The sequence below is a fragment of the Vombatus ursinus genome, unplaced genomic scaffold (genome assembly GCF_900497805.2).
Source record: "Vombatus ursinus unplaced genomic scaffold, bare-nosed wombat genome assembly UNPS02006969.1, whole genome shotgun sequence".
NCBI classification, from domain to species: Eukaryota; Metazoa; Chordata; class Mammalia; order Diprotodontia; family Vombatidae; genus Vombatus; species Vombatus ursinus.
The window spans coordinates 1-23,530 of NW_020946747.1; the positions used below are offsets into that span (position 1 = coordinate 1).

Here is a 23,530-nt window from a genome sequence, read left to right on the forward strand (position 1 = left end):
CCCAATAAAATGGAAGCTCCCTGAGGATAGGGGCTGGTTCATCTTTATGTTTGTATCTCCAGTACCTAGGACAGCGCCTGGCTGCTTACTGAAATTCATTCTATTGCCTCTCCTCCGGGCCTGATGCCTCCCTAATTCTGCATAACAAGACTGCTCAATTCCCTCCACTCCTTTTTATAATAATACTCTGGGTCAACATGCCATTGGCCAGGTACCAGCACACCCAAGTGTCTTTCTAGATTAAAAAAAAAAAAAGAAAAACAACAAAAAAAATCAAAAACTTGGTCATGGATCAGGAGGGAAGGAAAGATCAATCATCCTCTCAGTTGCTGAACCTCGAGGGAAATCAATCGGGTGAAAACAGATGCTAACGAAGGAACTCAAAAAATAATAATAATAATGATGATGAGAATTTTTTTTTTCCAAGAGAGCACTGCAGAAAACAAAATTTGCGAAAGAATTGACTTACAAACAGGGAGTCGCCTTCCACCCTTCGCCTTCAAAAGGTTTCAGCCACATGCCTGGGGATATTAAAGACAGCATTGCTCAACATTACTTGGTGACAGTTTCCAGAGCCTCACCAAATTTCCATGTTACTCATGTTCATCGACTGTGAATAACAAGGCAGTCAGCCTCAAGCATGCAGTGCTCCCGATCTCTCAAGTTTTTTAAGGTTCCAATTGAGTTCCTTCCCATTGACCTCGTTGCTAACCCTGACCTTTACTAGAGAAGCCCAAAGCCACACTGGAGGTGAGTGAGCCGAGGCGTTACGAGGTACAGCAGGGGGCCTGGGAAGTCCCATAAACCGGCTGATACTTCCCTGAGCATTCAAGTGTCAGGTGGTGGAAAAGCCCCAAGTATCTGAAGAGGTTGGGGTATTTATTTCAATTGATCTTGTTTTGGAGAAAGGGAGGGGGGGGTTGTCTGTTTGGTTTTCTCCTGGAAAAAAAAAAAAAGGGAGTTTCAACTGGAATGAAATCATTTCCATGTCTACAAAGATGGCAAGAAGGTTTCCATTTAAAGATTGCTAGATTTGGAATTGGGTGACCTGAGTTCAAATCCTGGCTCTGACACTAACCTGTGCTTTTGGGCACAAGGAAGGCCGCATAATAGAGTGGAAACTCTACTGACTCTAGAGTATCTGGACCTGGGTTCATTCACATTGTGGCTTTGTCACTTCCTACCTCTCAGACAAGTCATTCCACATCTTGCACTATTTCCTTATCAGTAACATGAAAGGTTTCCCATAGATGACCTCTTAGGTCCATTCTAGACCTGATCCTGCATCATTCTCTGAGCCACAGTTTCCCACCTGTTGGACTAAACACAAGATGAAGTTCCCTTCCAGTTCTAAAACTATGATCCTGAGTTAGTTATTTCACCTCCCTGGGCCTCAGTTTCCTGATATGCAAAAAGACGGCATTGTACTAAGATGACCTCTACAATCCTGTCCAGCTCTAAATCAGCACATAGCACAGTGCCTGGCACGTAGTAAAGGCTTAATAAGTGTTTGTTGAATGACTTCTGACTGACTAAATGGCTCATTATAAGTCATCTACCTCCTCAGGCCTCAGTTTCCTCATCTGCAAAATGAAGGGGTCAAAGCAGATGGCTTCCAAGGTCCCTTCTAGTTCTAACCCTCTGATTCTAAGCCTTCAAACCTCCCTGCATTCCATTTTCCTCATCTGTAACACGAGGGGATTAGAGGTGATGGATTCTAAGGTCCCTTCCAGCTCTAAATTGCAGATTCTATGATCCCAGAAGGGCAGCTAAATGGTGCAGTGGATAGAATGCCCAGCCTGGAGTCAAGAAGACTCATCTTCCTGAGTTCAAATCTAGCCTCAGACACTTACTAGCTGGGTGACCCTGGGCAAGTCACTTCACCCTGTTTGCCTCAGTTTCCTCATCTGTCAAATGAGCTGGAGAAGAAAATGGCAAACCACTTCAGTATCTTGGCCAAATGGGGTCATGGAGAATCTGATACAACTGAAAATGACTGAACAATAAAATGATCCCATAGTCCTTCATTGAAGGGGGCACTGGGCAGATTATGACAACTCATATGCATTCTATTTTAGAGACACCAGAGCGAAGGGAGAAAAAAGATAATTCTAAGAGAGAGATCTAGGCATTAAATGATCACAAGGATGCTTTCAGGTACCGTGATACGCTGAAGACATTGCATAGGACGATGACATGGCTTCAGACCTTTCTTTCAAGCATCCCACAGTCAGCCCATGGCTACTCCCAGGCACGGCAGGCTCCGTGGAATGCTTAGCCCTTGCGGAGCCACCACAATTTCTACCTGCTTCAGGTCAAGCCACGTTAAGTCTTCACGGGGTGGGGGAGGGAGGAAAGAAACAAAGACATTACTCCATTCCAAACCGGCTTAGGAGGAGAAAGGAGAAAATTGATCCACTGATGATGAAACTCTGAAGATTCCAGGGAATGTAAGCAGTAGGCAGCTTTCCATCTGGAAGTGACTACCTTATTTCCATCGGTTTCTTGCAACAGGTTCAAACAAATATGCCCAGCTGGGCAGTACTCAAAGGATGGGGATTTCTCCATTCCTTGGCAAGCCCAGGAGGGCGGACTGAGGGGCCCAGTGCTGGCTGCTGAGAAAACCTCTTTTGTTCCCCTGGCTGAGTCAGTGGGGGCCAAGCAAGCTTAGTCAAGGGGCCAGCCAGTTCCCTACTTTCAGTCCCATGGGACTGAAAAGTCAGAAAAATGTTATTTCACCCCCTTTCCCTTTTACAAAATGAGGAAAGAAAACCACAAGGTTTCAATAATGAGTGTTTACCTGTTACCCCCATTAGCAGGTGTTTCTAATCCAAGACATGTTTTTTTATTACTGCCGAAAAACTATTTTTAAATGGCCATAACCTTCTTTAGAAATCTCCCAGGGATAAGAAAAATTAAGCCAGAGTGGGCGTGACAAGGAAACTCGGTATTTTATCTGACTCTGAGAGCCTGTTAGTTTCTCTCCCCAGCATCTTTTGCCTTGCTTTGGCCCCCAAGACACATCGGGTTTGTAGCCAAACCCCTCCAAAGACCAGAAATTGAAGAGGATTTGACAGCCTGCCAATGTGAGGCAGCCTGCACTGATAGCACTGGCAGGGGTGGAGGCAGGTAGAAAAGTCCCGTCCAGGGACAATGACTTTGCTCAGGCATCCCTCAGGGACCGCTCTTTTTCATCCTGCCGTAGGTTTACCATTCCAAAGGAGTTTTAAGGTAAAAATTCCTTTCCACCTCATTTCATGGTTGGGGGGGATCTGGATTACAGATAAAATGATGGGTGTAAAAAGTAATGATTAGAAGCAACTCTTCTACCTGCCTCTTCCACACCTTCTGGAAGACGTGACCTTGGGCAAGTAACCTCCATTTCCCCACCAGTAAAAGGAGGGAGTTGGAACTAGAACACAGGTGCACAGATTTAGAGCAGGAAGGGACCTCCCAAGTCCAGCTAGTTCAATCACCCCATTACACAGATGAAGAAATTGAGGTCTGAAGGCGGGATCTGCCCACAGTCATATGGGCAAAGTGACAGAGGAGGGGATTTTAGGCCCAGGTCCTCCCTCTAAGGTCCCTTCCTACGAAAACGCATTTACCAAGGACAAGAAGCCAGACTCCTCAGGGTCACCCCGACCCACCCCAGAGAAGAAATGGCTTCCCTAAAGGTTTAAAAAGCCTTTAAAATTCCCAGATAAACTTACAGGTTTGTGAAATGCCAGGAAGACCATAGGCATGGTGGGCTTTATCCCTTGGCTATTGGTTGTAAACAAAACTGACCATTTCTTACAGGGAATTTAAGGAGCATCTGGGCCTTAATCCTGGACAGAACTTGGCCTAATGGAAAGATATTTGTTCGTTTGTCATTAGGGGAGCAGGAGTAGCTGGAGGGAGTCTGGGCGTCCAGACATATGATTTCATCATTTTCTAGCACTTCCAATGTGGAAACCCCCTCCACTGGTACAGATAGGCAACCCCTTTGCAACTTTAAAGAGAGAATTATCTGGCACAAGGGTGTAGTGCCTGGACTTGCCTGAGATAGGTCAGAATCAGGTCTTGAACCCAGGCCTCCCAGGCCCTCTGTCCATTACATCAGCTCTGGCTGCACAGAGCTAGGGGAAGCTCTGTGACAGTGAATGGCTCTTACCCCCTTCTCCTGGGTTCCAGCATCCCCTCCTGCTATGGGGGCCCTGGGTCAGGACAAGTGGGGAGGGAAGGAACAGTCCTGATTCACACAGTTCATGGCACTTCAGGCCTTGAAAAGCTCTTTGCGGGGGAAGGGGAGGGAAAAACCCAGAAAGAGAAATCTGCGGGGCAGTATTTTCCCTTTAAAAGCATCTGGAGGGGGGCAGCTAGGTGGCACAGTGGATAGAGCTCTGGCCTTGGGGTCAGGAGGACCTAAGTTCAAATCCAGCCTCAAACACATAACACTTACTAGCTGTGTGACCCTGGACAAGTCACTTAATCCTAATTGTCTCACTAAAAAAAAAAAAAAAGAAAAAAAAAGGAAAAGTATCTGAAAAGACACCACAGTTCGTGGAGGCCTATGGCAATTACAAGAGACAAATAGTCAAATCTGAAGGTTCCCCTAATTATTACATGCATCTGACTAGGACCCCATTGTGGGGGAGTGGAACGGCTTCCGGCCTACTAGGCAGCAGTGACCTGGGTTCAAATCTTGACTGTAACGTTAGCTGTGTGACCTTGGCCAAGTTGTTTAAACTCTCTGTGCCTCAGTGTCCCCATCTGAAAAATGAAGGGGGTTGAAATCGATGACTTCTAAGGTTCCTTCCAGACCTAAATCTAGTATCCTCCCATGGGGAAGGCCAGTGTATCCGTCCCTCCACCCTGACCCCTCCGACATACGCCACAGGAAACGTATAACACTGGGCCAGATAGCTGTACTTTCTCGGGACCCCCACTGGCCGAGAAGGCAAATCCAGAGGCTTGAAAATGAGGACTCCACATACCTAGAAGCAGCTAGGTGGGCCTGGCCTGGAGGCAGGAAGATCTGAATTCAAATCCAGCCTTCAGTACTTGCTAGCAAATCACTTAACCTGTCTGCTTCAGTTTTCTCAACTGGAAAATGGGGATCATAATAGCACCTACCTCCCAACAGTCTGTCTCAGTGTCAGGAATAGAGGGAAGGAGAGAGTAAAGGTTTTAAATAGTGAACATCTCAGGGGCAGGAAAGCGCCCCCCTACACACATAATATCCCCATCCTGGAACCCCCTGAGTGCTAGTTTTCTTCAGCTGAGAAGTAAACGACAGGCAGCTAGGTAGCATCACAGTACTGGAAACACTGGGCCTAGAGTAAGGAAGACCTGAATTCAAATCTCGCCTCAGATATTTCCTAGCTAGGTGACCCTGGGCAAGTCACTTAACCTGTTTCCTCATAACCGTAATTCCAGAGGACTAATGACAAAACATGCTATCTACCTCCTAATGAGAGATTCAGAGGACAAACTGGGGATATGTAGATAGATAGATAGATAGATAGATAGATAGATAGATAAAATAAATAGAAAGATAAAATTACCTAGACAGAGAGAGAGATAGAGGTAGATATAGATAAAACAGATAAAGATAGGTATACCTATAGCTATAAATATACATATTTATATGTTTATATATATATGCACATATTTACATATTTTTCTTTTAGATATGGCAAATGTAGAAATTTGTTTTGCTCAAATATACATGTTTGTAACAGGGGTTTTAGCCTTTCTCAATTGTGGGGGTAGAGGAGAGGTAGTTAAGGGGAAGAGGGATGAAAGGGAGAGAGGGCAAAATTTTGCTGATTGAAAAACATAAAATTTAATTTAAAAAAATAGAGGTAAAGGAAAGACTGAGTTAGGTGGTGTAGTGGATAGAGTACTGGACCTGAAGTCAGGAAGACTCATATCCTTGAGTTCAAATCTGGCCTCAGACATTTACTAACTGGGTGACCCTGGACAAGTCACTTCACCCTGTTTACCTCAGTTTCCTCATCTGCAAAATGAGCTGGAGAAGAAAATGGCAAAGCACTTCAGTATCTTTGCCAAGAAAACCCCAAATGGGGTCACCGAGAGTGGACACAACTGAAATGACTGAACAACAAAAAAAAGAGAAGTTGATACTACTTTTTGCCAAGCTCATCAACTGATGGGGTGCTAGACCCTCAGGCCGACGGAGATGGGCAGCCACAGAGACAAAGCTCAGGCAATTTCAGGTGTGCCGATCACCACCTGTGTTACCTTTGGGCAAGTCATTCACACTTGGTCTAAAGCCTTCTGCTGGGATGACTGACTGAGAAACGTTGTCACTCGGTTAAAGTATCAGACTAAAATGGCACAGGGAGAGGGTTGGACGAGATGGCCCCTAAGGACCATCTCAGCTGAAAAATCTATGCATTCTAAGAAAGAAAGCCTCACATTCCAGGACTGGGGGTCCAGACAGCTGGGTTCCCCTGCTGATATTGACATTTCCTAGAAAAACGCAAAGCAGCAGTAAAAAAAGCCAAAAGGACTAGTCTGTGCCTCAGTTTCCCTAGGGGGTTCGTTTAACGACTGAGAAGCAGGGAGGCCCAGGTTGCCCTGTTTCCTCTGGGTCACTTCCTTATTGACAAGGGGGATTTTGCTGCCTAGATGAACAGAAACTCTGGAGGAGGAAGGAGCTGACTGGGCCTGAGCTCAAGTGGACATCCCCCGGCTGTCTGGCAGCCAGCGTTAAGAGACAGGGATGGGGAGTTTGGTCAGGACAACAGAGGGCACCTGGAGGTGACTCCTCCTACACAGCTGACCCCAGGAACCTAATCCATTCCCTTCTGAGTGTATGGAGCGAGAGCCCGAGGCCCTGCCCGAGGAAGAAAGAGAGAAAGAGGGCTCCTTACCCGCGTCCTGTCCTCTATCTCATGGATGCGTAGCTGCATGGGCACATTAAAGCTATGCAGGATGTTTCCGCCAAACACCAGGGAGTCTACGGGCGTGTAGACAGCATGGATCCAGCCTAAAGAAGGAGACGGGGAGCACAGTGAGCTCACACAAATTTAGAACAGGAAGGGGAGGGGTCTCCAAGGCCTCCTAGGAAAACCCTCTCATTTCCCAGAGGAGGGAACTGAGGCTCAGAGAGTTTAAACCCAGGGCCACACAGCAAGGGAGCAGCAGAATTAAGATTTGAACCTAGGGCTTCCTGACCCCACCTCTAGGCCCCTACCCACTAAAGCAGCTATTCTCAACCTTTTTGTTCTCAAGACCCCTCCCACCCAATCCCAGGTCTGGAGTCAGGAAGACTTATCTTCCCAAATTCAAATCCAGCCTCAAACACTTAATAGCTGTGTGACCCTGAGCAGATCACTTAACTCTGTTTGCCTCAGTTTCCTCAACTATAAAATGAGTTGGAGAAGGAAATGGCAAAACCACCCCAGTATCTTTGCCAAGAAAATCCCAAGTAGGGTCATGAAGAGTCAGACACAACTGAAAAGCAACTGTAAACACACACTCCCAAAGAGACTGTGTTTAAGTGGGTCACATTCATCAGTGTGCCGGAGCCAGTCCAAGAGAGACGAATGTTAAATGTTCAGTGTGGGCATTTATACCTTGGAGGTCAGCAAACGCTAAAAATCAGGGTTTAATATACGGTTCTGCTGATTGTTTAGACTTAAGAAAATGATGGGAAAAACGATAAGAATGGAAATTAAATTTAAAAGTGTGTTGGGAACACATTTTTCCCCCCAGAGAGGCAGTTGTTAAACATTACCAGCACGGATCTAGCTATCTATCAAGATTCAACATATCAGAAATTAAAACATCCTGATATCGTTACAAAAATAATTTTAACTTGACAGGCCACCCTCTGAAAGGGTCCCCGCACGTCCAGGGGCCCACACAGCACGTTTTGAACCACTCCGCCAGAGCAAACAGGAGGCTCCCTTTGATGCCCCCTGGTTGGCATGGAGATGTTCAGGTGAAGCAAAGAAAGACCGGCTGAAGCAGGCGGAGAGACAGGGAAAGACAAAGAGGTAACAAGAAAGGGGATGGAGATAGAAATGGGAGGGGGGAGGGATGGAGAGGGGAAGGGGGAAGGGGGGAAAGGGTGGGGGGAGGGTAGGGATGGAGAAGGGAAAGGGGAGGAGGAGTAGGGGAAAGAGGAGAGGGGAAGAAGGGGAGGGGGGACAGGAGGGGGAAGGAAGGGAATGGGGAAAGAGAAGGGGGAGGGGAAGAGGGGGGAGGAAGGGGAAAGAAGAGGGGGAGGGGAGGGATGGAGGGGAAGGAAGGTGAGGGGGAAAGGGGGGGAGGGATGGAGGGGAAAGGGGGGAGGAAGGGGAAGGGGAAAGAAGGGGGAGGGGAGGGGGAAAAGAAGGGGAAAGGGAGGGGAAGGGGGAGGGGAGGAAGGGGTGGAGGGAGGGATGGAAGGGGGAATGAGGCAGGAGGGGGAAGGAGTAGGGAGGGGGGAGGGAGAAGGATGGAGGGAGGAGAGTAGAAGGGGGAGAGAGAGGGAGAGGAAGAGGGGGAGAGAGGGAAAGGGAAAGAGAAGGGAGAGAAAGGAGAGTAGGAAAGAGGGAGAGAGATGATCCAGACATTGTCTCTGGGAGTTAGAGAGAAAATCTACATGGGCACGCGCACACACACACACACACACACACACACACACACACACACACACACACACCCCCGCCTTTAGGTACTGCCTCCGTTCCACACCACAGCTGCTTTTCCTCAGTCCCAAGTCCCACTCAAAGTCACTCAGGCAGAGTTAGCTCCCCAAAAGCCACAGCCAGTTGGCAGGCCCCGGACCGTCCCCTGCCCCCTCAGCCTAAATGACAAGCAGTTTTCTCATATGCAAAGAGCCCAGGGAGGGCCCCAGAACCAGGGGAACACAGAGGGGAGATGGTGATCTGTCTGACATTCTTGGAAAATGGGAGCAGAGTTTCCTAAATGCACGGTATCCAACGGCATAGCATCTGTCAAACGCTTTGCAAACCACCAAGTGCTCTACAGATGCAAGGCACCATTACTGTCTAGATGCACACCCAGCAGCGGCAGCAGCAGCCCTATAGGCCAAGTACATTCAAGATGATAACAATAACAATTACTGACATTGACATAGCGCTCTGAAGTTTGCAAACCGCTTTACAGACCCTGCCTCATGGGAGCCCCGGTTGACCCCATGGAGGTATGTGCTTCGAGTATTATTGCCCCCCTTTTGCAGATGTGGAAAGTGAGGCTCATAAAGGTGAACTACCTTTGCCACAGACCTAGCTCCAGGAGGCAGGATTTGAACCCAGGTCCTGGACACCACATTTACTCCACTTGCCTCTAAATATCTACCTTATCGGCCTCAGACACTTGACACTTACTAGCCTGTGTGACCCTGGGCAAGTCACTTAACCCAGATTGCCTCACCAAAAAAATAAAAAAAAATTGAAAAAGGGCAATAAATAAATAAATATCTGCCTTGCCTTTAAGATCTGCTTTTCATCTCCTTTCCAAGAGCTAAATCCTAGTCTGTTTTCTCAGTAACTACGGTTTTTGTTTCTCCCAAGGGGACTGGAAGCCTGAGTTATTATTAGCAGCACTGTTATTACCATCCTCAGCATCACTGCTTTTAAACAGTGTTTCCTGATGTTCTCGTCCCCGGCCACTGAGTCCCACTCGCTGGACAGTGGGGGTACCAAGCCAGGGAACAAGAATTCCTGGGTTCTCTTTCCAGCTCTGACTTACACGAGATGACTGCACCAACCAGGGAGAAGAAAGGGTCCCTGCGGGCTCAGCCGACTTGGCCAAGCCACCAGAGGACTCGGGGTCCAGGGTCCAGGGGCCCCAGCTCTACCAGCTCACTCTACAATGCTGGGCAATTAACTTCACCCTCTCTGGGCCTCAGTTGCCCCTCTCCCCACCTGTAAAATGGGGATAATGACCCCCATGCAAACACACAACTGTGTGAGGAAAAATGGGCTCCTCAGTGAATGAGGGACAGGATGTGTGATTCACTGGTATGAGGACTTCCAGGTGAGGGAGCTCTGTCTATCGGTGCAGCTCAGCACCTTCCCTGCCTCGCGCAATTGGACCTGCTCGGGATCACACAGCCAGAACATGTCCCACGTGAGACTCGAACCCAGGGTCTCCTGACTCCTGTTCCTACCCAGCAACTCCAAGCTGCCTCTGAGAGGGAAAGGGATCTAATTATTCAGAAGAACAGGGCATTTACAGAGCTTGGCTCCCCTGGAGAGTTGAGAAAATACACTTCCCTACCCTCTCTGGAGAGGCAATCACAATAATCATCATCATAATAACTAGTATTCATGCAGTACCTACTATGTGCTAAGTGCTTTCCAAATATCAGTTCCTTTGATCCTCACAACCACCCCAAGAGATAGGTGCTGTTATTACCCCCATTTTACAGATGAGGCAGAAAGAGGTGGCATAACTTGGTCAGGGTCACACACCTACTAAGTGCCTGAGGCTGGATTTGAACTTGGGTCTTCCTGACTCCAGACCCAGCTCTCCGTGCACTATGGCGCCCCCTAGCTAGTTTCTTTACTGGAAGTTCCTAACACTGATGAAATCACTGGTCTGGGCAAAAATCAAAAAACCAAGAAGTGAAACAGACAGGGAGGGGGAGGGGTCCTAGGGTCACAGACCTCAAGCAGAAAGGTTCCTCAGTGGCCATCTCATAACAGCATGGCCCATACTTGACAGATGAGGAAACTGAGGCAAGAAAGCAGAAGTTACTTGTTCAAGGTCTCAGATTTGAGATTCAAACCCTGGTCTTTTGGCCTCTGCAGTGTTTTTCACTGTATCACACTCAAAAGTGGAAAGATGGAGGGAGGGAGAGAAGAAGGGAGGAGGGAGGGAGGGAGGGAGGAAGGAAGGAGAGAAAGAAAGAAAAAAGGAAGGGAGGGAAGTGAGGGAGGGAGAGAGGAAGGGAGGGAGGAGGGAGAGAGAGAGGAAGGAAGGGAGGGAGACAGAGAGGAAGGAAGGAAGGCAGGGAGGGAGAGAGAAAGGAAGGAAGGAAGGAAGGAAGGAAGGAAGGAAGGAAGGAAGGAAGGAAGGAAGGAAGGAAGGAAGGAAGGAAGGAAAGAAGGAAGGAAGGGAGGGAGAGAGAAAGGAAGAGAGGGAGGGAGGGAGAAAGGAAGGAAGGAAGGAAAGAAGGAAGGGAGGGAGGGAGGGAGAGAGGAAGGAAGGAAGGAAGGAAGGGAGGAAGGAAGGGAGGGAGGGAGAGAGAAAGGAAGAGAGGGAGGGAGGGAGAGAGAAAGGAAGAGAGGGAGGGAGAGAAAAAGGAAGAGAGCGAGGGAGGGAGAGAGAAAGGAAGGAAGGAAAGAAGGAAGGAAGGGAGGGAGGGAGGGAGAGAGAAAGGAAGAGAGGGAGGGATGAGAGGGAAGGAATAATGCTGAAGAAGCCCCTTCGCTGCCTCGATCTCACATCCTGGCTTTCCTCCTCTCTCCCCCCCACAAGCCCCAGCCTACAGAGCCCGGAGTAGCCTGCCCAGCTCCACGGAGGTTCCCGAGCTGGGTTCCAATCCCTGAACCTGCCCTCCCCCAGCCCCTACCATCTGCTCCAATGTCTAAATGTTGTTATCACTGGGATGAAGTCCATAAGGTGACGTGAATAACACTGAAGGTTCCCTGAGCCATTCACAAAAAGCCTTCCCCTGCCCCAGCATCTCATTACAGCAGGAGTGCCAGGGAACAGGTGTTCTAACACCGGCAGGCTGGTTACCGAATTCAGGAGGCTGGCACATGTCTCCAGCTTCCGGATTGGGGCCATCACACATCTGGGAGCCAGAACCCCACGGCACCCTGAGGCAAACCCAGCCAGGGAAAAGAGGCTGGGGGGAGGGGGGATCCATCGCTACCACCTGGCCCCCTAGAGCCAAGGCAGTGGGGGAAAAAAGGGTCAGGACAGAGGTGGGGTCACCTTCCTCACACTGAAAAGGGAAGCAGAAAATGGAGCAGGGAAGAAACTGCGTGGCTGAGCCCCCTGGAGGCAGGATCATGATCCAGTGGAAAGGACAATGGCCAGGGAGTCAGAGGGGCTGAGTTCTAATCCACACTCTGATGCTTACTACCGGCGTGACCTTGGGCGAGTCACCTCCCTGGGCTTCAGTGTGCTCATCTGTAAAATGAGGGAGTTGAACTAGGAAGTCTCTGAAGCGCTTTCTAGGTCGAGACTCAAGGTCTTACAGTCTTCAGGCAACAGATTATTGGCCCATTTTACAGATGTGAAAACTGAGGTTCAAACCGTGAAAGGAACTGACTTGGTGCCTGGCACAAATAAATGCTTTCCGACTGGACAGATTAATGAACAGACAGACTGGGCGGTCACAGAGGCAGACAGCGACTGCGCCAAAGCCAGAACCCAGGCCTCCTGGGCCAAGCAGTTGGCACCCAGGAAGAGCTCGGTGATCAAGAACAGGGAGCACTTTTTCTTGTAAGAGATAAAATCACTGTAATATATTCAACCTCACGCGCCCACATCTCTAAGAGATGAGGAGGGCTGGGCTTCATTCACTCCATTTTCTAAATGGAGACCCAGAGGGCCAGGGTGGTGAACCTCCCCCGACCTCCAGAGGGCACATGCCAACAATCTCAGGGTCCAGATCTACGTCCATGGCAGGGACAGACACTGGGCAGGATGCCAAGAGGATCGTTACAGGTCTCCCCGGGTCTCCAAGGCGCTCCCTTGCTACTGAGAAGCAAATTCGGACCCTTTTCCGTCTCCCCTTATCTGCAGCCTTTCCATGGCATGATAAATCAACAATTCCTTGGGTCTCTACCCATCTGGCATCTGACCTGCTGCAAAACTCAAGCCAGTTTGCCCTGGTCCTGGCTTTCTCTGGCAGAGAAGCCTGCCTCTCTGTGTTCCTTCTGCAACATCGCTTCTAACCCGGACATTGCTTATCACCCAGATACAGCTGCCCCCCAGCCTCCGTACCTGTACCTTGACCCAAAGCAAGGGGGGTTGGGGGAAGCGTGCCCACTCTGACTAATGACCAGAAAGAGGAAGTGCCAATATTTGTTCTAACTCAGGAAAAGTGATGAGGATCGAAGCTTGTCCAGGCTACACAATCACAGAATATTGGAAGAAGCCTGAAATCAGAAAACATCAGAGCAGGGAAGGTGCTTAGAACATGGAGCGTTAGAAAATGGAGCTTAGAACATGGAGTGTCAGAACATGGGAGGGGCCTTAAAACAGACTGCCAGGGCTGGGGGAGGGTTATTAGAACAGGGAATGTCAGAGCTGGGGAGGGGCATTAGAACAGCGTCAGAGCGGGGAGGGGCCTGAGAACAGGGAATATCAGAGCTGGGAGGGTTCTTGGAACACAGAATGTCAGGGAGGAGAGGGTTCTTAGAATACAGAATTTCAGGGATGGGAGGGGCCTAAGAACAGAGAATGTTAGAGCTGGGAGGGTCCTTAGAACAGAATATCAGAGTTAGGAAGGACTTTAGAACATGGAATGTCAGAGCAGGGAGGTCCCTTAGAACATTAGAGCTAGGAAGAACCTTAGAGATCATTTAATCCAGCTTCCCCTGTGTTACAAGAGGACTCTAGAAGACAGAGAAGATGCCATTTGCCCAAGAACATTTAACAACCCATGGCAGGGCCATGCCTAAAAGCGGGCTTTCTGAGAATCCCCAGGAACTGCCCTTTCACAGACATCTAGTTTCAGATACTCGGAGAATATCAGTCCCAGAAGGACCTTTACAATCTACCACCAGGGGACAACAGATGGTTTAAACTCCCCCGCTGAGAGGCACCTTCTTTATGACTTGGGCCCTGCCCCCAGAAGTCCCTCCTCATCCCCTCAATAACCTTCAAAGAACAGCCAGGCCTCTGGACCAAGCCGGGTCACCACTCATCACTACTCCTCAAAGCGGTGACAGAGAGTAAGACTTTACTTCTACACCACATAACACAATGCTGTCCACATTCCCTGAAGGTCAGCCTCAGCCCCAGGCACCAATCTGAGCATCTAAATGCCCCCCACCCACAGCTCAGACAAGCTGACCCACAGCCAGCCTTGGGACTGTTGGAAACCTAACCCTCTACCCCTTGAGCAACAGTCTCAGAATTGGAAAGGACCTTTGGAAGTCACCATCCCAACCTTCTTCTCTATGCAGAAATCTCCTCAACATCATCCGGGAGGTTATCCGACCTCCCTCTGCTTAAATACCTCTAATGATGGGGGTCTCACTACCAACATTGCAAGCCCATTCCAAGTAGAGCTACCGGACGGCACTAAATGAGAAGACTTCTCGATACTGAACTGAATTTTGCCCGGACAGAACTTCAAGGCCAGGCAGAGCAAGTCTATATATACACCCCTCTTCCGTGTGGTGGTCCTTGAGGTCCGAGTGGCACACCGGCTTCCAATCAGCTTTCAAACACAAACTATCTGAGGTCACACCTATGTAAACTATGGCGATCCTATAAAAATACTTATCCCAGCCCAATGGAGGCGTGCGGTGCGAATCTGAACAACGCAGCTGCTTCAGGGCCCATGATTCACACCAGGAGAGGGGAACCTGCGGCCTCGAGGCCACACTCGGCCCTCTAGGTCCTCGAGCGCCGCCCTCAGACTGAGTCCAGACTTCACAGAACAAACCCCCTTCATAAAAGGATTTGTTCTGTAAATCTTGGACTCAGTCAAGAGGCCGCACGTTCCCCACCCGATTCACCCAACAAGGACGTGGCTGTCCCATGTTTGGAACAGTGAGGTGCTGCCTGTGTGACTTTAAGAAAGTCCTCTCCTCTCCTCTAGGAGATGAAGAAAGGGTTAAGAATCCTAACTCTGAGACTTAACTGTGTGACCTTGGACCAGTCCCTGAACCCTGGATCCAGGGTCCAGCCCCCTCTGCTGTGGATTAGAGGATCTCTAAGCTCCCAAACCCTCTGACAGTCCCCACGGCTCTAAGCCCCTTCTTCTCGTCTCCCTTCGCTACGACCTTAGGACGTCCAGAGGCAGCCACCCCCCTCCTAGAATGGCGGCATCAGGACTAGGGACAGTGGGACGTTCCTTCTCCCAGGTAATCATTCACTAAGCCTGATAGAATCTGCCCCACAAACTCCTTATGTTTTGAGATAAAAAAATACAAGATCTATAGGGAAAAAAGAAATAGGAAGGCCTGAGGCCTGCCTCTCACACAGACCAAGACACAGGGCTGATCAGTAGTGTGGGAGGAAGCTTCCACACTGGGAGTCCCCCATATCAAGGCAATCTCAGCTCCAACATCCCCCCGCCCCGGTCTGACTTCTCTTAATTCTGCCTAAGGTCACATTAACAGCCACGACTGACTCATACGGCGCTCAGGTCTCATCACATGAATTACTTGTTAAGATGCGTCTTTCCCATCCTATATTTGTACAGCTGATAGGATTGGGTTTTTTTTTAACGTTTCTTATCACTGAGTTCCATCTGCTTCCCACTGTCCTTCCACAATCCCCTTTATCTTTGCTCCCAGACTGCCCCGGGAAAACTCGTGACACTCTCTGTCACGAGTTGTCAGTCTGGGGTCCCAATGACAGAGCGGCCCACCTTGCGGACCATAGCATCTTCACGGGCTCTGACCGAGTCAGGACCGTTAGGCCTAGCCTGGCCCATTCATCAGAGCAGAAATCGAGGGGTGGAAGGGACCAATCGTTCTAGTTGAAGAAAGGGAAACTGAGGGGCAGCTAGGTGGTGCAGTAGATAGAGCTCCAGCCTTGGAGTCAGGAGGACCTGAGTTCAAATCCAGGCCTCAGACACTTGACACTTACTAGCTGTGTGACCCTGGGCAAGTCACTTATCCCCAACTGCCTAACCAAAAAGCCCCCCAAAAAAGGTCATAAAGAAAGGGAGACTGAGGGAGACTGGAGAAGGGAAATGATATGCACAGAGTCACACGGGTGGTAAAGACGGGGTTTAAACCCTGGTCCTACTGTGCCCTCACTGCCTCCCAGCACCAAGAGTCAGACCAGGCTCCAGGAGCATCTGGAGAAGAGTAAAAGGGGCAGCTAGGTAGTGCAGTGGATAGAGCACCGACCCCGAAGTCAGGAGGACCTGAGTTCAAATCTGGCCTCAGACCAAACACTTGACACTAGCTGTGTGACCCTGGACAAGTCACTTAACCCCAATTGTCTTAAAAAAAAAGGAAGAAAAGAGTAAAAGGGAAATAGAACCCTCACCTCTGAAAAAAAAGACCCATGTCCAATAGAAAGCCCTCCTAGACAAAAGGGGGCCCCAAAGGCACGAGCAGTATATTAAGTGACGTTCATCCAGGACCCCCCAAGAAAGTAAGTCTGAGAAGCGGCACTATTTCTAAGAGACGCACCTCTCCAGCAAGTAACCGGCAGCCAGTGGGCCAAAAGGTTATTTCATTTTTCTTTCTTTTTCCTTTTTTTTTTTTTTTTTTTAAGGCAGTTGGGGTTAAGCGACTTGCCCAGGATCACACGGCTAGTAAATGTCAAGTGTCTGGTCTGGGCCAAGAGGTCATTCCATTTTTCTTCCTTTTTCCTTTTTTTTTTTTTTTAAGGCAGTTGGGGTTAAGTGACTTGCCCAGGATCACACTGCTAGCTAGTAAGTGTCAAGTGTCTGGTCTGCAAGAAGTCATTTCAAAGGAGGGAGCCGACCAGCACAGAGGCGTCAACCTCGGCTCCGAAGACGCCGCCCAGCACTTACCGGAGGGGATGAAGAACGTGTAGCCCTGGGTCAGCTCAATTCTTTGGCATTGGTCCACTCGGTCCCCCAGGAAGATGTCACTCTGCTTCCCCGACAGCACCCACTCTTCGTAGAGTTCCAAATTGTGCAAGGTGGGGGGGATCAGCCAGAAGATCTGAGAAAGGAAACCAAATCCCTCACAGCCATGCCCGGCCACATTCCGGGCGTGGACGGGCGTGGAGATTTGGGTGGAGGAGACAGGGATCTGCTTGGAAAGGAGGGACCCAAGCTAGGTGGCTGCCTGTAGTAGGTGGTTGTGCAAAAAACCTGGGTTCAAATCCCACCTCAGCACCAACTCTCCAAGTCTCTTTACTTCTAATCTCGGTTTCCCCAGATGTAAAATGAAGCCCTCTATGATCCTATGACCTATGTATGACACTCCATGAATTCTCCCATGGGACCTCGAAAGGGCCATAGCAGCTGGCACTGATGGTGCAGCAGATAGAGCACTGGGCCTGAAGTCAGGAAGACCCGAGTTCAAATCTAGCCTATGACAATTTCTAAAGGTGTGAACCTGGGCAAGGCACTGTCTGCCTCAGTTTCCTCATCTGTAAAACGGGGATAATAATACCACCTACCTCTCAGGCTTATTGTGAAGATCAATTGATATAATATTTGTAAGTGCTTGGCACACAGAAGGCACTTAATAAATGCTTATTTCCTTTCTCCCAACTCTACATCTATAATCCTTAATAGAAGGGACTATTTGCTTTTGCCTTTGTATCCCTTGCACAGTGGCAGGCACATAGTAGATGATTAAAGATGATTGTTGGGGCAGCTAGGTGGTGCAGTGGATAGAGCACCGGCCCTGGAGTCAGGAGGTTCTGAGTTCAAATCTGGTCTCCAACCAGACACTTGACACTAGCTGTGTGACCCTAGGCAAGTCACTTAACCCTAGTTGCCTCACCAAAGAAAAAAAAAAGATTGTTTTGGTGATGTCATCTGAGCCTGGAAATTACCCCAGGTAGTAAAGGCCTTGGATTTTATTATCACCATTTTATAGATGCAGAACCTGAAGCTTGGAGTGGTTAAATGCTTAAACCAATAATTAGGATTCCATGGCAGAATTGGAACTCAGGGCTCACCTGCTTCCAACTCCAGACCTGCAGCAAACTGCCTCTCTAATCAACTGGGGCTCCTGCAGGTCTGAAATCCCAGGGTTCCCCTCTTCTGGATTCTGCCCCAAGATGAAGGGGCTCCCCTACGATCCAATCCCCACTGGTCCGTCAGTGTTAAGTGGGGGGGGGCACTCTGCCAAGCAGGGGCGGGGCCAGGAGATTTCAGAAGATACAGAAATTAAAAATAAAATAAAACAAATCCCCACCTTCTATCTGCTCAGTAGGAGGAAAAACATCTGGAAGAGAGATTGTAGCAAGACTGTGTGCAAAACACACACACACACACACACACACACACTCTCTCCTCTTCTCTCCTCTCCCTCTCCTCTCCCTCTCTCTCTCTCTCCTCTTCTCTCTCTCTCCTCTCCCTCTCTTTCTCTCTCTCCCCTTCTCTCTCTCTCTGTCTCTCTCTCACAAAGACAGACAACACCTAGCCCCATGTCCATTAGGCCATGGGACCCAGAAGCCAAAGCAAACCTATAAAGATACGTCCACCCCATTTAAAAAACAGACAGAAGGTGCCTTAGAATCCAATCCAACCCCTTCATTTTGTAAATGAAGACACAGTGCTCAGAAGTAAAATGACTCACCCAAGGTCACACATACCCCAAGCAGGTCATAACTCAAACCCAGATCTCCTGAATATAAATTTGGAGTGTTTTCCCTTAACCTCTGACCCCGGGACAACAATAATAAGAATATAGAGAGTGCTTTAAACTTTAGTAATGCTCTGAGCCTCAATTTCCTCATCCACAAAATGGGGATGAGAGTAGCATTTGCTTCACAGGGTTATTTTGTCTTCTTCAATAGAGCATAAGCAATGTGAGGGCAGGAAATGTTTCTTTTTTTGTCTTTGTATCCCCCATTCATTAGCAAAATGCTTCTCAATGTTTGTTGACTGACTGATTGAAGGCTCAAATGTGATACCATGTATAAAGCACTTTTTGAACCTTAAAGCTCTATTAATTTTCTGATGATGATGATGATGTGATAATGAAAAACTAGTATTTATATAGCACTTTAAGGTCTGTAAAATGCTTCACAATTATTATTTCACTTAATCCTCACAACAACCATGAGAAGGCAGATGCTATTATTATTATTATTATCCCCATTTTATAGATGAGGAAACTGAGGCAGACAGGGGATGAGTGACTTGCCCAGGGTCATACTATCTAAGGATTTGAACTAGGGTTTTTCTAAATGCAGGCCCAGCATGAATCGAGGGTTCAAAGAGCTCCCAGTCCAATGGTCTATTACTTGGGCCAAGTAGGCACCTCTTTACCATTATTATTATTTATCATAATTTTCATCTCCTTTGAGCCTGGACAACTAGAGGTAGCTGGATGGCAAGCAGGTAGAGTGCTGGGCCTGGAGTCAGAAAGATCTGAGTTCAAATCTAACCTGAGATCCTTCTTATCTATTGTGACCCTAGGCAAGTCACTTAACCTGCCTGTCTCAGTTTCCCCAACTGTAAACTAGGAATAATAATTGCACCTACCACCCAGGATTCCTGGTGAGGATCAGATGAGATAACAATTATAATGCGCTTTGCAAATTTGGAAGCATCATACAAATGCTAGTTATTATTAACCCCATTTTACAGATGAGCAATCAGAGCCTTGGCAAAGTCAAGGGGCTTACCCAGGGTCACTTAGCTAGTATCACTGGTAGGATCTGGGACCAGCATTCTATGACCACCCTCAAGCTGCCTCTGGAAACATTCTGTTCACGTCCCTCTTTCCTGTGTAAAGTCTGGCTCCGCAAGGGTGCTGTCTGAACGTTATGACAAATGCCCCACAAAGTTTAGGGGTCCCTGTCCTGGGGTTCACAGCAGAGCCAGAAGCAGTCTCAGAAGAAGCCTAGAGTCCCCGGATGACAAAACAGGACTAGAGAGATGAGGTGACTTACCCAAGGTCACACAAGTATCAAACGGCAACATTTGAACTCAGGTCGTCAGACCCAAAAGCCTTTAGTACTGTATGAACTCTGAGCTGTGGTTCCTGATTGAATTCCCCAGACCCAGATCCTCTGGTCTCTACCCAACAGCCCCAAGGACTGGGTCAAAGCAGAAGGATACCTTCCAATCCTGAGGGTAGGGCAGGGGTGTGGGGGGCTCCTGCAGGGTTGAGAAATGATCTATCACCTGGGTGGAGGAGGGGAAAAGAGGATCATAGGACTAAGAGCCAGAAGGGCCTGGAGAAATCATCTCATTCAAGCCCTTAATTTTTACAGATGAGGAAACTGAGGCCCAGATAGATGAAGCATCTTGTCCAAGGTCACAGATTTAGAAGTGGAAGGCCCCCTACAAACCATCTAGTCCAACCCCTTCATTTTACAGGTGACGAAACTGAGGCCCCAACAAAAGGAGAAAGTGACCTGACCAAGGTGACATGACATGGGCAGGCAATGACTGTGACGGAGCCAGGATTGCAACCCAGGTCTATAAGCTCTAAACCTAGTGTCCTTTCAACTCCACCCCCGCTCTGGATACAGGTATGAGAGGGGACTCTGGCATAAGTCAAGGAGGCACTCACCTTCTTGCCCCGGAAGACGTGGTACCAGACAGATGTACCTCCAAAATCGATATGGAAGTCCGTGAAACAACCTTTGACGCTCATCAGACAGTATCTGCAGGCACCCAAGGGGGAGAAAGAAACAGAACCCTGAGAGCCTGTTTCATGGGGGGCTACATCATACCCCAAAGGTACCTCCCTCACCTGAGACATAGGGGAATTTTGGAGGGCAAATAAACATCCAGATACTATGGGTGATCCCCTTACGAGAAGGCCCTGGGTTTGGTGACCATGGCCAGACTGTGACTACCTGCCCCTTCTGGCAGGGGGAGAGTGTCTTCCATGGACTGGTACCAAACCACAGGCTATTTCATGTGTCATTACCTCCCCACCTCCTGTCTCCACTCCCAGCTCCGGCCAGGGCCCACCTGCAGTTACAGGTGCTAGCCTGACCTTTTTCCTCAGCTGGGCCCTGGCTGGGCTTAGTCAGCTGCCTACTTGACCTCTGCATCCCTAACACCCAATGACCCCCTCCTTCATCCATTTATCCATCTACCACCTCCTGAATACCCACAGTGAACCAAGGAAGAGACAAGGTACCCAAGCTGGCTTCCCTGCCCTCAAGAAGCTCCCAGTCTCCACTGGGGAGGTAGACAGGCTGAAAGCCGAGTGACAGTACAAGAGGGGTCACTGGGCAGTCCTTGGTGAGGGGTAAGGAGGGCGATGAGGGCTGGGGGCTGGAGGGGTCACAAAAGGGTCCTCAGAGGAACTGGCAGGAATAAGCATAAAATGACTGGGTAGAGAGAGACCCAAAGCATGGGATGTGGAGACAGAACAGCGGCAGCCCTCGACTTCATGGATGAAGACAGTGGAGCCCACACAGATAATAAAGTGACTTGGCTATGGTCACATGGGAAGCGGGAGGACCAGCCGGGACTCCAAAGCTGGTCCTTTCCTCCTCTGCTACCCCTGCCTCAACGCTACCCCAGCAAAGCCTTCTAGGAGCGACAACTGGTCCCTGCTCCCCCTTTTCCCTGCTCATACCACAACTGCAAAGTGGGAAAAGAAAGGGCTGCCCACCTGGAGAGCACGCCCCCTCCTTCCTGGTCTGCCCTCCTAGGTGGTGGGCGAGGGTGAAAAGGAAGAGGGGCAACCCTGGAAAAGCAGCAGCTGAGAGCTCCGTGGATGGAGCCCAGGCTCCAGACCCTCCGGGTCCCCTCCCCAAATGAGGCACCATCTAGAACGATGCCTCACTGCATGCACCCCGCTACACCACTGAGACCATGCACACACACGCTTGTACACGCACACACACACGCTTGTGCACACACACATACACACACACACGCTCTTACCCCACTGACCTCTTTTCCTCGTTCCACATTCCTTTTCCATGGTCTGGGGAAGGGGAGGGCTCGGGGTAAGGGGGAGAGGGCAGCAGCACCTTTGGACCAGACTTGGTCCAGAGAAAGGATGGCGAGGGGGCTGGAGCTCAAGAAAGAGCGGGAGGGGGGGAGCTGTCTCTCTTTCCCTTCCTTGCTCCCCCTTCCCACCCCACGTTCAGGTACAGGAGCATTTGGCAGTATGCAAACGGCGTGCCCCCCATCCCTCCACCCGATAGGCTGGAGGGAACCTTAACCATGTGTCTGCAGGAGGCTAGCAAATCACAGGGCCTTCCCGTACATCAGAGCCTGGCTGCCTAGCAACCCCATCGGAGGGCTGTAGTTGACAGAACAGGGCGCAGCGCTGTCCCCCAGACAGGCGGCAGGCATTGGCGCTGCCTTTTTAAAAGTCCTATTCAGCTGGACAGCCTTGGCTGGGCTGTGGGCACCTTGTGCTGGACACCGATGGGCCGTCTGCCCCTGCCTTCTTCCCCTGTCCAGCCCGGCCCAGCCCAGCCTCGGAACTGGCTGCAGCCCCCATCTCCACCTAACTCTTCCTTCCTCCAAAGAGGGCATCGGGGGAGCAGCATTTGGGAAGCTCGGAACCAACCACACCTCAAAGAACCAACTAGATTCTTCAAAAGGCATCGTTTCAAAATATTAGTCCTTCCCAACCCCATCCCCTCAAATTCTCTCCTCTTTTCTTCCTTTTAAAATCTTGGCTCGGCTCCTACTGAACGTGAATCTTGGGGAAGAAAAGCCTCAGAACCCCGTTTTGGGAGAGAGAACCCCTTTCAGACTACCGTCACCCCCCGAACTTGTTTCATTACTGAAATGGGGCTCAGGTGTCTAGAGACATCAGGGGAGGGAGCTGGTGACGAAGTTCCCTCCCCTTCCATAGGTGATGGACGCCAGCCAAACTTTACCCCCCTGCGCCCCCAAACACGTCTACTTCTAGGAAACCCACGGACTCCGGGTATCCAGTCCTCCTAAGTGTAAGCTTAGCGCCCAAGCTTTCACTCCCCCTCCAGCTGGCCACCAGCAACTCAAGCCGAAAGTCAGTTGGGGAAAGGAGGTATAAACTTCTCGACCACACTCCCCGGGGAGAGAGGGAGAAGGCCTGGGACAGCCTCATCTCCGCAGGTCACGGCCTCGCGTCGCCAGCAGCAGCCCCGGAGGCCCCAGGTCCCCTTGCAGCCTCTCCCCTCCTCCCCACCCCCAAGCTGGACGTTCCAGCCATTGTATCACTGCGGGCTGTCGGGGAAAGAGAGCTGCTTTGGTCTGAACAAGGATGCTGGCTGAGGGGGGTTGCTAAGGGGAAGGGTGGCCCCTGCCATCTCTCCTGTCCTCTCCTCCCCCCTCCCCTGGCTGCATGGCTCCGGTAAGCTACGCCTTTGCACTGACCTCTGCTGCTTCCTCTTCCAAAGCACACCGCAGTCACATGGGCCACGCACAGCTCTCTGCCACAGCCAACTAATCTCCCCCCTCCTCCCCAGCCTAGCCCCGGCCAGCCCTGGCCCGCTGCTCCTCCCGCGCCCACCCGTGGGCACGGACAGCGCACAGCCACACACGTCTGTCTCTCTGTCTTGCCGGGTCTCCAGATTGGCGGCCCTGCTTAGCCTGGGCTTTTCCAGGGCGGGAGATGGGGACTACACTCCTCCTACAGTCACAGCCCGGGGCTGGGGACGGGGGTGCCGAAAGACCCCTACCCCCGCAAAAAAAAAAAAACAAAAACAAAAACAAAAACAAAAAGCTAGGAAGCCCCGAACCGGACGCCTAGAGGGGGTCCCCCCTACAATGAGCCTTAACTGGGTGAGAGCTCGG

At 49.9% G+C, this 23,530-nt stretch overlaps 1 protein-coding gene across 1 annotated transcript; it reads right to left on the reverse strand.

The window, feature by feature from the left end:
• Positions 1-457: 457 nt before the first annotated feature.
• LOC114033412 (lysine-specific demethylase 2B-like) lies at positions 458-20,433 on the reverse strand. The gene is made up of 4 exons (XM_027848927.1): positions 20,346-20,433; positions 16,652-16,805; positions 6,885-7,000; positions 458-521 (listed from the first exon to the last, which is right to left on the reverse strand). The coding sequence occupies exons 1-4, from the start codon at positions 20,427-20,429 to the stop codon at positions 510-512; spliced, it is 366 nt and encodes a 121-aa protein (XP_027704728.1). The 5' UTR covers positions 20,430-20,433; the 3' UTR covers positions 458-509.
• Between the last annotated feature and the right edge of the window lie 3,097 nt (positions 20,434-23,530).

What these genes read in the sequence shown, in the direction of transcription:
- LOC114033412 (XM_027848927.1), bottom strand. Translation starts at nt 20,429, where the DNA reads ATGAGCGTCAAAGGTTGTTTCACGGACTTCCATATCGATTTTGGAGGT. An exon ending in ACGTCTTCCGGGGCAAGAAG is followed by an intron (nt 16,806 to 20,345) that starts GTGAGTGCCTCC and finishes TTCCTTTCTCAG; the next exon opens with ATCTTCTGGCTGATCCCCCC. An exon ending in CACGTTCTTCATCCCCTCCG is followed by an intron (nt 7,001 to 16,651) that starts GTAAGTGCTGGG and finishes CTCCTTCTTTAG; the next exon opens with GCTGGATCCATGCTGTCTAC.